Below are 12,553 nucleotides of genomic sequence, written 5' to 3' on the forward strand. Positions count from 1 at the left end.
CAGTGTGTTTGTGTGAGGGGTTCTGTGTGTGTGTGGTGCAGTGTGTTTGTGTGAGTGGTGCTGTGTGTGTGTGTGTAAGGAATGCTGTGTGTGTGTGTGTGAGCGGTGCTGTGTGTGGGAGCAGTGCTGTGTGTATGTGTGAGGGGTGCTGTGTGTTTGTGTGGGGTGCTATGTGTGTGTGAGGGATGCTGTGTGTGTGTTTGTATGAGGGGTTATGTGTGTGTGGAGTGCAGTGTGTTTGTGCGAGGGATGCTGTGTGTGTGTGTTTGTATGAGGGGTTCTGTGTGTGTGGAGTGCAGTGTGTTTGTGTGAGGGATGCTGTGTATGTGTGTTTGTGTGAGAGGTTCTGTGTGTGTGGGGTGCAGTATGTTTGTGTGACGGGTGCTGTGTGTGTGTGAGGGGGTGCAGTGTGCTCGTGTGAGGGGTTGTGTGTGTGTGAGGGGGTGCAGTGTGTGTGAGTGGGTGCAGTGTGTGTGGGGGGTGCAGCCCGCTCCGATCGCATGGAAAAGGTGAGTTTACTCAAATTTATTCCCACAGCGCTCCGATCTTGCTGCGGCTGGCCCCACCTCTAAAACTGATATCATTAATCTTGATGATCACCAGCCAATCCAATGCTCTCTCATAGGAAGGCAATAGGAGGCCATTGGACATGTGCAGCAAAATGCCGCGCTGCTCCATTCAGCATCTCCTCATAGAAATGCATTGAATCAATGCATCTCTATTGGGAATGTTCAGCACCTCCATGCAGAGTGTGGTAGCATCAGAGTCTCCTGGTCGCATTATCAGTTTTTTACTGATTACTGTGTCAGTTTTCTATTTCCTGGAGGTTGTGTATGGTAACCTGTAGCCAGTGTTTAGAGCTGTAGGTGATATACTCCCTTGTTTCCTCTCTTAAGTTTGGGACCTATTATTTTCATAAAGGGTTCCATCTTTATTTATAGTTAAGTGTTCCGTAATGGCAATTGTCCATTCTGTGCAAATTTAGACACTTAGTTATTGGCTGAGAGCAGTCAGATGACGCTCTTAGACAAGAAATGAGTGGCAGGACCGACAACTGGCTACTGCAGCTCTCCGGAAGCTGTGTGTCTGAAACAAGGATCATTTTCACTACATTACTCAATTAAAATGACCGTTCTTTACATAGTTACATAGTTACATAGTGGGGGTGACTGCCATATGGAGTGTACCCAAAACAGATAGATGACAGGCTAAATACCTTTTCAATGGCAATGTGTTTTAAAAGATTTATGATACATAAGTTTCAGGATCCATCCAAAATTGGCAATTGCACCTCTTTTGGTCTTCTAGAAAATGCGCATTCAATGAAAATATGCATTGAAAAACAATAGTTTTTGTTACTGAGTAACTGTATGTGTTAAAACTCTGCATTTCTCTAGTCGTGAATTGATACATTGGTGTGGATGGATCTGAACATGTTCATCTGTTATATATGCTTATATTAATGACCAAAACCATTTATCAGGCATTCGGGCTAGTAGGTTTATCTAGGCTGAGCCATAACTTCACATCTTGTTAATCAGCTTTCAGAGAGGTATAAGCTTTTTAGTACTTTGTAAGACTTTTTGCCCTATTCACTAAGACCAGCATTTTAGATAGAGAGTTGAGTCACTATATTGTTACATAATAATTCCCCAAGTTGATAATCTCATCATCTAACAGTGATCAATGCAGGAGTGGATTTTAATCAAGGGAAAAAGAGACATAAAAGGGCATCATTGGCTTTTAAATAAGTCCCAATGAGTTGGAAATTTGTTTTGTGTTCATAAAATTTGGCAGGCAGTTAAAAGGTTTTAGGAAAAGGACTCCCTAATTGACGTTAACCCCATTCCCTCCCCCCCCCCCCGCCCCCCTCCCCCCCCAACATTCTAAAGTAGGCAGAATTTAACATTCTCTCCAAAACATTCAGGTCAGCAGAAGTCATCAAGGTGAATATGACAAGTGCAGGCGTTAGATGTATCCATTTCCTAAATGCAGCTAAAATAGAGATTAGCCAGTAACAAATATATAAATAGAATATATGCGCCACAATATTGGCCTGGAAAATGAAATATGTGAATCCGTAAAAATATAGAAAACTGGGCAGATTAGTCAGAAATACTGAATTTCTAGATCTGGAACATTGAACTGATAACTTAACTGATAACATTTCCCCTTCTAACTAACATTTTTTTCCTATAGCACTGGTGAAAACTAGTGATACTTCCAGCGACATGTATTTATATATATATATATATATTTACACACACACAAACATATTTTTCATTGTGTATATGTGTGTGCTCATATAAAGTATATATACATACACATAGCAGTGTAGTAATGGTTATATCCAACCTTTTAGTTTAACATATGGAGGGGCATATGTAGACAACCCAGGATTATTCAGTAGACAGTGGCATCCAACACAAATGCTGATCCAGTAATCGTTACAAATGTCTTTTTTTTTTTTTTTTTTTTTTAAACTATCCCACAAACTTACGTTTAAAATGTAGACATGGGACAACTCTGAAAAGGTCCTAAATACAGTTCACAGAAGCACATTCTGGTTTCTCCCTCCCCGAACCCCTTGTAAAACTGTAACCTTACTCCATTTAACACTGAAATAAAAGGGGTCAAACCCTCCTCTGCGAGGGAAGCGTTGAAAAAAACTAAAAACTTTTCCAAGCAAGCCTTACTGGCAGTTAACAGGTTAATCAACGTCAGACAGCATTTGATAAATTGTTCCCTTTCACAGTACAATCTTTTTCCTATTACCCCTGATTACGCTTTTTTTTCCCCATCACATCTAAAGCTAACGCTAAAATGAGTTCCACATCCCTTTAAGAAAGTTCAAAGTTCACATTTCCAAAAAAGAATGGCAACAAAAAAATTATTTTATATAATAAATTAAAAAAAGAGAGTGTTTCTTTTTTGGTTTGTTCTCTCCTTTTTTTTTTTTTTTTTTTTCCTTTCTTTCGTTCATTCCTCATTTGGATATGTCCTCCGTCTGGTGCAGAAATTTTTGGTATACTGTCGGTTCCCCCTCATTTTCATGGCGCTTTCTCTGAAGTGTAATAATCGTAGTCTATTTTGAAAACACTTTGGCACAGAGGAAAAAAAAAACAACTTTTTTTTTTTTAAATCCTCAAATAAAAATTAAAATGGAAAAATAAAATGAGTTTTCAAAGAGGCCGTTAAAGCTTTTGTGGATGGGGGGGCGTGAAGAACAGTTCGAGCTACTCACACCTCACCGGAAATCTTGTAAATTTTTTTTTTTTTTGGTTTCGACAACATTCCCTCCTTGAGTTTCCTTTTTTATATATCGGCTTCTTCAGATGAGGTATATAAGACAGAGAAAGACACACCCCTTCAGCCCTTACCCTTTTTGACTCCTCTTTATATTGTCCAAGGGTGTCAGGGCGCTGAAGGAGGGGGAACATGAGATTTTTGGTAATACTATTTCTTGGTATATAACACCTCTCAGTTGGCACTCAGAGTCTGTACTTTGGCACAGTGCCACTGAGGGATTAAGTTTTTTTTGTTGTTTATTTTATTTTTTGGTATCTCCTTTGTGTTTATTTTGGTTTCATTTTTGGTTTAGTTTGGCTTTTTTTAATTTTTTTTTTAATGTCCATCAGTGGAGATATGCGATCCTTGAAATTTATCCAATAATAAAATGCAAAAAAAAAAATATTTCAGCAGGATTATAAATAAATAAATACAAAATTATAAAAATGAAATACAAATAAGTGTAGCAAAAAGGTACACAAGAAACATTAGAAATGCTAAAAACTAATGTGCGCAGCATGGGTTAAAACGTGTATATAACTATCAATGATAGAGCAATGCAGCAATGAGGGGGAAGGAAAATGAAAACAACTGGAACGGAAAAATAAAATGATAACTTTAAAAAAAAAAAAAAAAAAAACATCCGGGCAGAAGAGGGGGGAAAAAAGTATAAAAATTTCCGCTCACTTTGCACACAAAAAAAAATTAAATACTGTTTTTTGTTCAGCAAGTAGAACTAAAAAAAGGTAAACAGGATCTTAAATACTATATATGTCTTTGTAAGTAAGGGTCAAATAAAGTAGGAGAGCTAACCCTGTAGCAAAGTAAACTATACAGATGTCAAAACGAAGCTGGGGTTCAAAGCTGCTAAATATAAGCAAGAAAAAGCTATAGATAAATCTATGTGTGTGTACTTTTCAGTATGGACATCACACGATTACACAGAATTACTCTGAGGTTCTAGAGATGTGTTAGGCTTTGGATAAAGCTGTTGTTTTGGTTTTTGGTGTAAGTTGAAGAGGGGGCTATAGGCATTCGTTTAGAGGGTGGGTTCAGTCAACCCTGATACCCTCCTGATACCCATGAAGCCCACCCTGTGAGTGGTCTCTCTTCTGCTGCAGCCCCCTCCCTTTTCCTATAATCCATAATGCTTCTCCGCTATAACTAGGGAGTGTAGAGCAAAAGGATGATAGACAGGGGAAAGAGAACCTTGCTGCCCCCAGTTCTGTATCCCCCCCCACACTCATCCTGAACAAGTTAACTAAAATGGCACATAGCTTGATATGACTAACAAGAAAGCATGGGGGATCAGTCTTTAGGAATTCCTTTGGTTGAAGGGAGCTTTGTGCACCCCATTTAGGGGGCAGTGTATTTTTGGTTTCTCTGCAGTATTTCCGAGGTTTGGGTTTTTGGTTCTTATTTGGTTTAGGGTTCTTATTTTTGGTTCTTCTTTTTGGTTCCTTCCCCCCCCTTCACGCATATTTCTTCTTCACTGGGGAGGGGAAAAGAGGCAGCGTCCCCTAGAATTCACTCACACCTCTCCTCACCCCCCCTGCTGTATGCAGAAACCTCGTCTTGGGTTGAGGCTCAGCATAGGTGCTGGTGGGTGTTGAAGGGGGGGAGAGAGGGGTTTTCACTCACATTCTCCACTGTGCTGGGAGCCTCCTGGGCTGTGCTGCAAAGTTGGTACTGCAGTCTCCATAGAAGAAGTGGATGAGGAAGGGGAAAGGCTGGGAGTTCCACCGGCAGAGGGGATGCGTCCAAGGCTGGAACCCATGAGAGGGAGGCCCCCTGGGTTCAGGAAGAGCGGTGGGCTCACCAGGTTGGGGGCGTTGGAAATGCTGGAGCCACTGGCCAAGACGAGGTTACCGCTGGCATCAAGCCCGGAGAGAGGCAGAGAGCCACCACTGGTCAGAGCTATGTAAAGATAAGGAAAAAAGAAGAGGAAAGCAAGAATAATAGAAGAAGAAAGAAGAAAGAGAAAAAAGTAGTATTGGAAGAAATGAAGGGAAAAACAAAGATAAAAAAAGAAGAAAAACAATAAGTCAGTATCAACGAACTTTACTGTATGACATTATCAGAAATCTGAACTCTGCATCTTTACATAACCATCTGGATCTACCATATGCTACATCTAAAGAGACCCAAACAGAAAATAGCCTAGCAATCTTTGGATTATTTAGTGTATTTAATTGGTGTGACACTGATCAAAAATAACAAGGTTTTAAAAAGCATGGTCTTCATGACGGTGGAACTTTTTCTATTTGAGAAAATTATTGAGACTGGCAAAACCAGGTCAATTACACCCTCCACTCAAGTAAGTGCTTGCAATTTGATCTTATATAACACCTGCCCTTATCTTGCCTTTTTTCAAAATATGTTTTATCTTTATTCTTAAGTAACCCAGCTACCAACCCTTCATCAAACTTTGTCCTGCTTTTGGCTTTCAATACAGCACTAAACTAAAAAAAAAAATAAACGCATCATGCCAAAAATCATAAACATAATAAAGACATATACATAAAAAGTGTAAGTCAGAAAATACCCTTCCTGAAAATATAACACATGGTTAAACCTTGACACGAGCACATAGTGATATGGGATGGGCTGGAATATGGTTGGAAATTTACATGGGGCACACCAAACAAGGTTCATGTCACAATAATGGCAGGAGAGTGATGGAGCATTCCATGAATTATCATGTGACTTGAGGTGAGATCATGTGACTTTTCCTTTCCTACAAACCTTGTATTGTGGCCAGTGGGTTTCCAGCCATTAAGGCTGGGTTCAACCCCGCACCTACCCCGAGCATTGTACTCCTGCAAGATCAAGAGTGGGTTCAGGAGGGAACAATAGACTATTGTGCTAATCAGGAGCATTAATTTATATGTAATTCAGAACATAAGACAACAAAATAGGATAGGGCATCTTACAGCTGCATTACCTAGTTATTGTTGGACTACAACCCTCATCACTCATAATCAATCAACTAATTGAGATGGTTGTTATAATACAACAGCTAGGGAGGGCTGCAAGTTGCCTATCCTTGTATTGAAAACAAATAAAATAATGTTTATCAATAAACAGACCCCCATTTACCATTCATGACCAAGTAATCAATTTCGTAATCCACCATATATCTAGGCTTTGTACCTAAACCTCTAAGGGACACTCAATATATTAGACTTTTGCATTGATGTCTATATTGTTCATAGAGGCACTTTTTATATAGCAAACAATATGCCTCAATTCGGAACTTATGCCTAGTACATATATGTCTCTCTCCCTTGGGTAGAGCGTGGATGCGTGAACACATGCGCACAACCACATACTCTTTCTCTTTCTAAGTAATAAGCCGTTTACTGGAGCTGTGAAAGCATTTTTTAATCAAAAGCCAAAGTACTATAACCATGCATTAATTACATCTAAGCATGTTGGCTCTGAGGACATTTGCGTCCACACCAATAAGGCACAATATATATCTGAAACTTAACGTAAAGGTGGACAAACTCATAAAACCCCACTACTTCCATACATGTACATTTTCCCCAAAAACAAAACAACAGACAAACACACAAAAACAACCAGAAAAGTGTAAGGGAATCAATATGCAGTGTGAGATGATGCACTCCGCACTCTTTCCATGGTTCAAACCCCAAAATCCATCAAATTAAAATAATGTATATCAGCACACCAAAACAATGGACCCAGCAATGTTTCAACTGCATTAGTCTTGAAAATGGCCCTCAAGCTCAAAATATTACCAAGTCCATCTTTCTGACGATAGAATAATAAAAAGTCACAATACAAAGATTTATGGTGTTGCTGATCTACATTTCGTTAATTGAGAAAAGTGTAAGGTAAAGAAATGATGTTACGGCATCTATACAATTTTGGTTTACATGTTTTGAGATACTGATTTTATCAGATGGTCTGCTCATAGTTGTCTTTTTTGTTTGCAATTTGCAATTTGCAATACTGTGATGATTTTAATTGTATCTGTCTGGAGCAACCACTGCGTAAATTCTTAAGGAGAGAAATCAGTCACACTGACATTTGGACATGCATAATTATTTCACTTTTCTATTAATTCTATGAGATTAATGTTTTGTAAAAGTCTACATTTCTTGATATCAGTTTGGGATTGAGTCTTCCAAAACTAAACGTTTATGGCATATCTTAGTTTTTAACTTATATTTTATACCACTCGTATGATTATGGGGCTGTTACATATGAAAACAATTGCTGACAAGTTCAATCATGACAGTAACTGGATTATATATGCAAAACAATATATATTAGAGCTTAGGCTCAATGTGTATCTAAATCTCCTTGATCCATCACTCCTTGTCTGGCAGTTCCAGTTTCATATAAACAGAAAGACTGTTCACAATTACCTTTCTTCTGTGGATGTTGACAGATGGGGGAAGAAGAGGCTCATCACTGCTTGTGTGAGCAATCTTGTGAGAAAAGGGAAGGCAAAATGAAAGTCTGCAGCTAAAGAACTCTGCAGACTTCCAATACAAATTCAAAAATGACCTAAAGCGTAAGGTAACCTTGGCAATGCTATGTGTTATCGTTTGCCGTCACTGAACCAGGAATTGTCAGGTACTGACATTAGCTTTGTAAAGTTAACGCCAAAACTGTGAAATTGATTAAAGTGCCATTCTAATCAGCATAACCACTAAATGTATTTGTTTTCTGGGTTCCCTAGATTCCCTTACTTCGACTCTTATTCACAGATAACATTAAAGTGTAACTTTCTATTCCACATTAGCATATCAACTCTTTGGATGGAATTAATGGGCTAAGTGGAACTCCTACATTACCTGTATCTGTGAAGCAGGTATCTAGGTGACCCACTAAAGGGCCAAACGTAAAACAACTATTTGACTATTAACAGTGGGACGGCACCAGGGTCTACTTGCACCATAAACACTACATTGTGAGGCAGTGGTTATGGCACTTACAGTGATCATTTCAATTCTCCAACCACTGTCATCTAATCAACTCACAGTTTAGTGAATAAATAATACTCTTGTTACTGATGAAGAAAACACTACTATGATTACAATTCCTGCATGCTCATATTATTCTGATATTTACTGCACCACTAAACTATAGCAGGATAGCAATAGTTGCTATAGATGCATCAAGTTCTCTTTTTAGCCCTGAATAAACAAACGATTCAAGCTTTTCCAGCTGAGTGTAATATGTGAATTTCCTTTTCTATTCACAGTTAAGTTAATAAACTCCTTTTTGTTTTTTATATGCGAAAAACAGAAATAAGGTAACCTTATGCTAGCTTACGTGAATGAGGATGGTTACAACTTTGCCATAGGGTAGAAGTATGGATCATTCACAACTCTAGCATTGAATGGCTTGAACATACACCTAAGCAATACAGTACATTATGTTTTACCCCAGCCCTTAAAACATTATCACTTACCCTGTGTTAGGACTAAGTCCAGTTAGGCTAAGTCCAGAATGGGTACTGCTTTGGGGACTGGCGCTTGTGCTGTTGCTTGGAGGGGGAGTGGCAGATGGGGGAGCTGTGTTGGATGGGGGGCGTGGATGGGCAGCAGAGCCCATTGCAGAAGGTAAGGTAGTCACTAAAACAGAAAAAAACAGATCAACAAGAGAGGTTGAGGACATGTGTCCATCAGCAGTTTTGCCAGCTGAGCATTGAGTGTGCATGCATTCTCTGTGCTAAGGTATTGATTGCAGGAGTGCCGTTTCAAAGCTTTAAAGTGGAATCATCATATACAGCAAATATGTCACCATTCTGAACACACACGTATCTACATATATTAATGAAACTACAAAGCCACTGTGTCCATTTTCACAATCCCTCAGCAATAATTTGTGATAAAGCAGTTCTAATGAGTTTAATGCCAACCACATGCTGTATAGTATAGGGTGGGAAAAGGATGGACACATGACTTGGCCATAGTGAGATAACCCTCAAACACCCTGGAGCTTTGGTCTAAAAACAAAATACTTTAAATGGTTAAATACTCCAGCATAACCAAGGAAGGCTGTGTGGCAATAGGTTTGGCATGACATGTTGTAACCTGGAGAAATACTGGGGCTAATGCTGACAACACTCAGGGGACGAAAATGTGGCTTCCCTAGCTGTTATTGCACTAGCCATCTAATGAATCTTTATAACCTGTGTCTAGAAGAGAATTATGAAAACGGTAACCCAATAACATGGGTGGTGGGGAGCAGAGATTTACACCCCAACTGTAGAACAACAAATAGTGTGGCAATAGGGTTGGGCGCAATGAAGCTACAAGTAACGTGGTACAAGAACTAGACAGTTACCTGTTGTGCTGAGGTTACTGGAAGCCTGGGAAGTGAGGATAGGGGCAGACACCGGGGGGGATACCTGGAGAAGACCAAGGAGAAAGGGAAGTGATAAAGAAGGAATTCAAGAAACAGGAGGAAAAATTAGGAAAATCAGGGGCAGCAAGGCTGCGGTAAGGGTTTCACAGTACATATGTACATTGGGACGTAATAAGCGGCACAGTCATTTTTTTTTTCAGTTTTCCTTTTCTTATGCTCCTTGAATCCTTTCCTTACATCCCCCGCCACTACTTACGGTATATTTATTAGTTATAAGGTGAATTTAAAACAAAAAAAAACTGAGGATTCATTTAAACACAAAACTGGAAATTGAAAGTGCCTCTTTAAATAAAAGTGTTTTGTGACCACAACTAAATATGCCTCATATTGACTATACTTTACCATAAGACATGTGTGCCCCATATATCAGAATTATTCTCTACATGAAATTTAACACAATGGTTTGAGCTACTATGTGTGTGTTTCAATGGGGTACTAGTGTTCATATAACATGCTCTGCTGAAAAATATTTTAAATAGCAGCAGATTATTACCATGTGTGCTCCATACAGTTGCCCCTTGCCTTGGCTGGGGGTAAGTGGCATACTGCTGCACGGGTTAATACGCTTTTCCTTTTGCCGACGATTACAAAACCATACACGAATGACTTCCTTCTCCATGTTCAACTGTTCGGCAATTACAAGGATCTCCTCAGAGGTAGGTTTCTGGTTCTTTGGTGGAGAACAGTGGAAAACATGAGGAAGAGCACAACAGTGATAGGACAAAGGTGGATGAACAAACCATAAATGATAAGAAGGTCAGAAGTATGCAGAGAAAAGAAAGAATACACAAGGGGAGATTCACAAAAGAGGAAGAATAAATGGTGTGGTGGAAGAGGGTAAAAGAAAGAGATATTAGTAATGTAACGAGTGCTTCCCATGTTTTTCTACAGAACCTTTGAATTAATTATTTTGCTGTCCTTCTCTACTTAAAGTTCCTCCTCACATAAATGAATACAGTGTACACGATATTAAAACAATGTCTTCATTTGTAGTTTTCCAGTTCTCTTTTAACCCAACTCCTAAATTACTGTCCTCCTATTTTTCTCTAGACCTTCTACCTTGTCCTACCAATCTGCAAATCTGTAAAACCTCATTTGCCATCTCCAGTCTCTCAGTCAGCCTCTTACCGCAATAAAGCTTTTCTCTAGTGCAAAACGCACATTGGTCTCAATGCTGGTACGTTTCTTGCGCCTGCGACCAGGGAGCCCTTCGTATCCACCTCCAGGGCTGCTCAAGGGGTTAGGACTGGGAAGAGTGCTATCCACAGACATAGTCTCTGTGGGATGGGAAATGTTTCAGAAGTAATGTGAGTTTTGAAATACCATTTGGTAATAAAATATAAAGGGTAACAGTAAAAGGAAACAAAGATGCAACAAAGAAACATGCTGAGACTAGAAGACAAAAACAAAGTGTGAATTAAAGAAACACTGCCCACTTTTACAAAAGCTCACCCACCATTGCCCCATAATCAGGGGTGTATTTGCCGCGAGGCAAACAAGGCATTTGCCTTGGGCGGCATTTTCCAGGGGGCGGCAAAAAAAGCCGCCCCCAAACGCCCAGGGCAAATGCCTTGTTAGCCTTGCGGCTAACAGACATCCTGGGCTGGTGGCTGCTGGGCTGGTTGCTGGGCGGGCGGGCGGCTGGCGAGGGAGCACTTCCCCTGAGCTGTCTGCTCAGCTCCCTCGCGCGCCGCAGAGTGAGGCTGGGAGCCGGAATATGACGTCATATTCCGGCTCCGCCTCCCAGCCTCACTCTGCGGCGCGCGAGGGAGCTGAGCAGACAGCTCAGGGGAAGTGCTCCCTCGCCAGCCGCCCGCCCAGCAACCAGCCCAGCAGCCCGACCGGCAGCCCCACTAGACCCCAGGGAGAGGGAGAACCCCCCCAGCATTCCCAAAGGTAAGGAGGCTGGGGGGGTAAATAAAAAAAAATGAGTTAATGTGAGTGAGTGTGTCTGTTAGTGTGTGTGTGTGTGTGTGTGTCTGTTAGTGTGTGTGAGTGTGTCTGACTGTGTGTGTCTGTTAGTGTGTGTGAGTGTGTCTGTTAGTGTGTGTGAGTGTGTCTGTTAGTGTGTGTGTGAGTGTGTCTGTTAGTGTGTGTGTGTGTGTGTGTCTGTTAGTGAGTGTGAGTGTGTGTGAGTGTGTCTGACTGTGTGTGTCTGTTAGTGTGTGTGAGTGTGTCTGTTAGTGTGTGTGAGTGTGTCTGTTAGTGTGTGTCTGTTAGTGAGTGTGAGTGTGTCTGTTTGTCTGTTAGAGTGTGTGTGTGTGAGAGTGTGTCTGTTAGAGTGTGTGTGTGTCTGACTGTGTGTGTGTTAGTGTGTGTATGTCAGTGTGTGTGAGTGTGTCTGTTAGTGAGTGTGTCTGTTAGCAGCTAACAGACACACTCACACACTCACTAACAGACACACTCACTAACAGACACACTCACACTCACTAACAGACACACTCACACACAGACACACTCATACACTCACACACACACACTGACAGATACGCATCCATTAGCTAACAGTTAGCTAATGGATGCGTATCTGTCAGTGTGTGTGTATTTAGAAGGCGGGGGAAGGGTTGGGTGGGGGTGGCGGGGGGGGGGGGGGGGGTGAGAGGGCGCCTGAGTTTTGTCCTGCCTAGGGCAGCACAAAACCAGGATACACCCCTGCCCATAATGCCCTAGTGCATCCTCACCTGCATCACTCAACCACTTCTGTAGCAATGGCTTCAGTTTGCACATATTTTTGAAACTCAGATTAAGAGCTTCAAATCGTGAGATGGTTGTCTGCGAGAAATCATTTCCGTATAGTTTGCCCATAGCCAGACCTACATCCCCCTGTAAGACATTTTAACACAATATTAAATGGAGT

At 40.8% G+C, this 12,553-nt stretch overlaps 1 protein-coding gene across 1 annotated transcript in view; it reads right to left on the minus strand.

Annotated features, from left to right (window-relative positions):
- Positions 1–4,040: 4,040 nt before the first annotated feature.
- Positions 4,041–12,553, minus strand: part of POU2F2 (POU class 2 homeobox 2) — a 104,624-nt gene continuing 96,111 nt past the window's right edge. Inside the window, exons 10-16 of the mRNA XM_063436843.1 lie at positions 12,378–12,519; positions 10,825–10,973; positions 10,190–10,366; positions 9,616–9,679; positions 8,738–8,900; positions 6,034–6,107; positions 4,041–5,205 (exon numbers count right to left, since the gene is read on the minus strand). Of these exons, the coding sequence (XP_063292913.1) occupies positions 4,922–5,205; positions 6,034–6,107; positions 8,738–8,900; positions 9,616–9,679; positions 10,190–10,366; positions 10,825–10,973; positions 12,378–12,519 (1,053 nt within the window). The 3' untranslated portion in view covers positions 4,041–4,921. The remainder of the gene's footprint in view (positions 5,206–6,033; positions 6,108–8,737; positions 8,901–9,615; positions 9,680–10,189; positions 10,367–10,824; positions 10,974–12,377; positions 12,520–12,553) is intronic.

The sequence above is a fragment of the Pelobates fuscus genome, chromosome 11 (assembly GCF_036172605.1).
Source record: "Pelobates fuscus isolate aPelFus1 chromosome 11, aPelFus1.pri, whole genome shotgun sequence".
Lineage (NCBI taxonomy): Eukaryota > Metazoa > Chordata > Amphibia > Anura > Pelobatidae > Pelobates > Pelobates fuscus.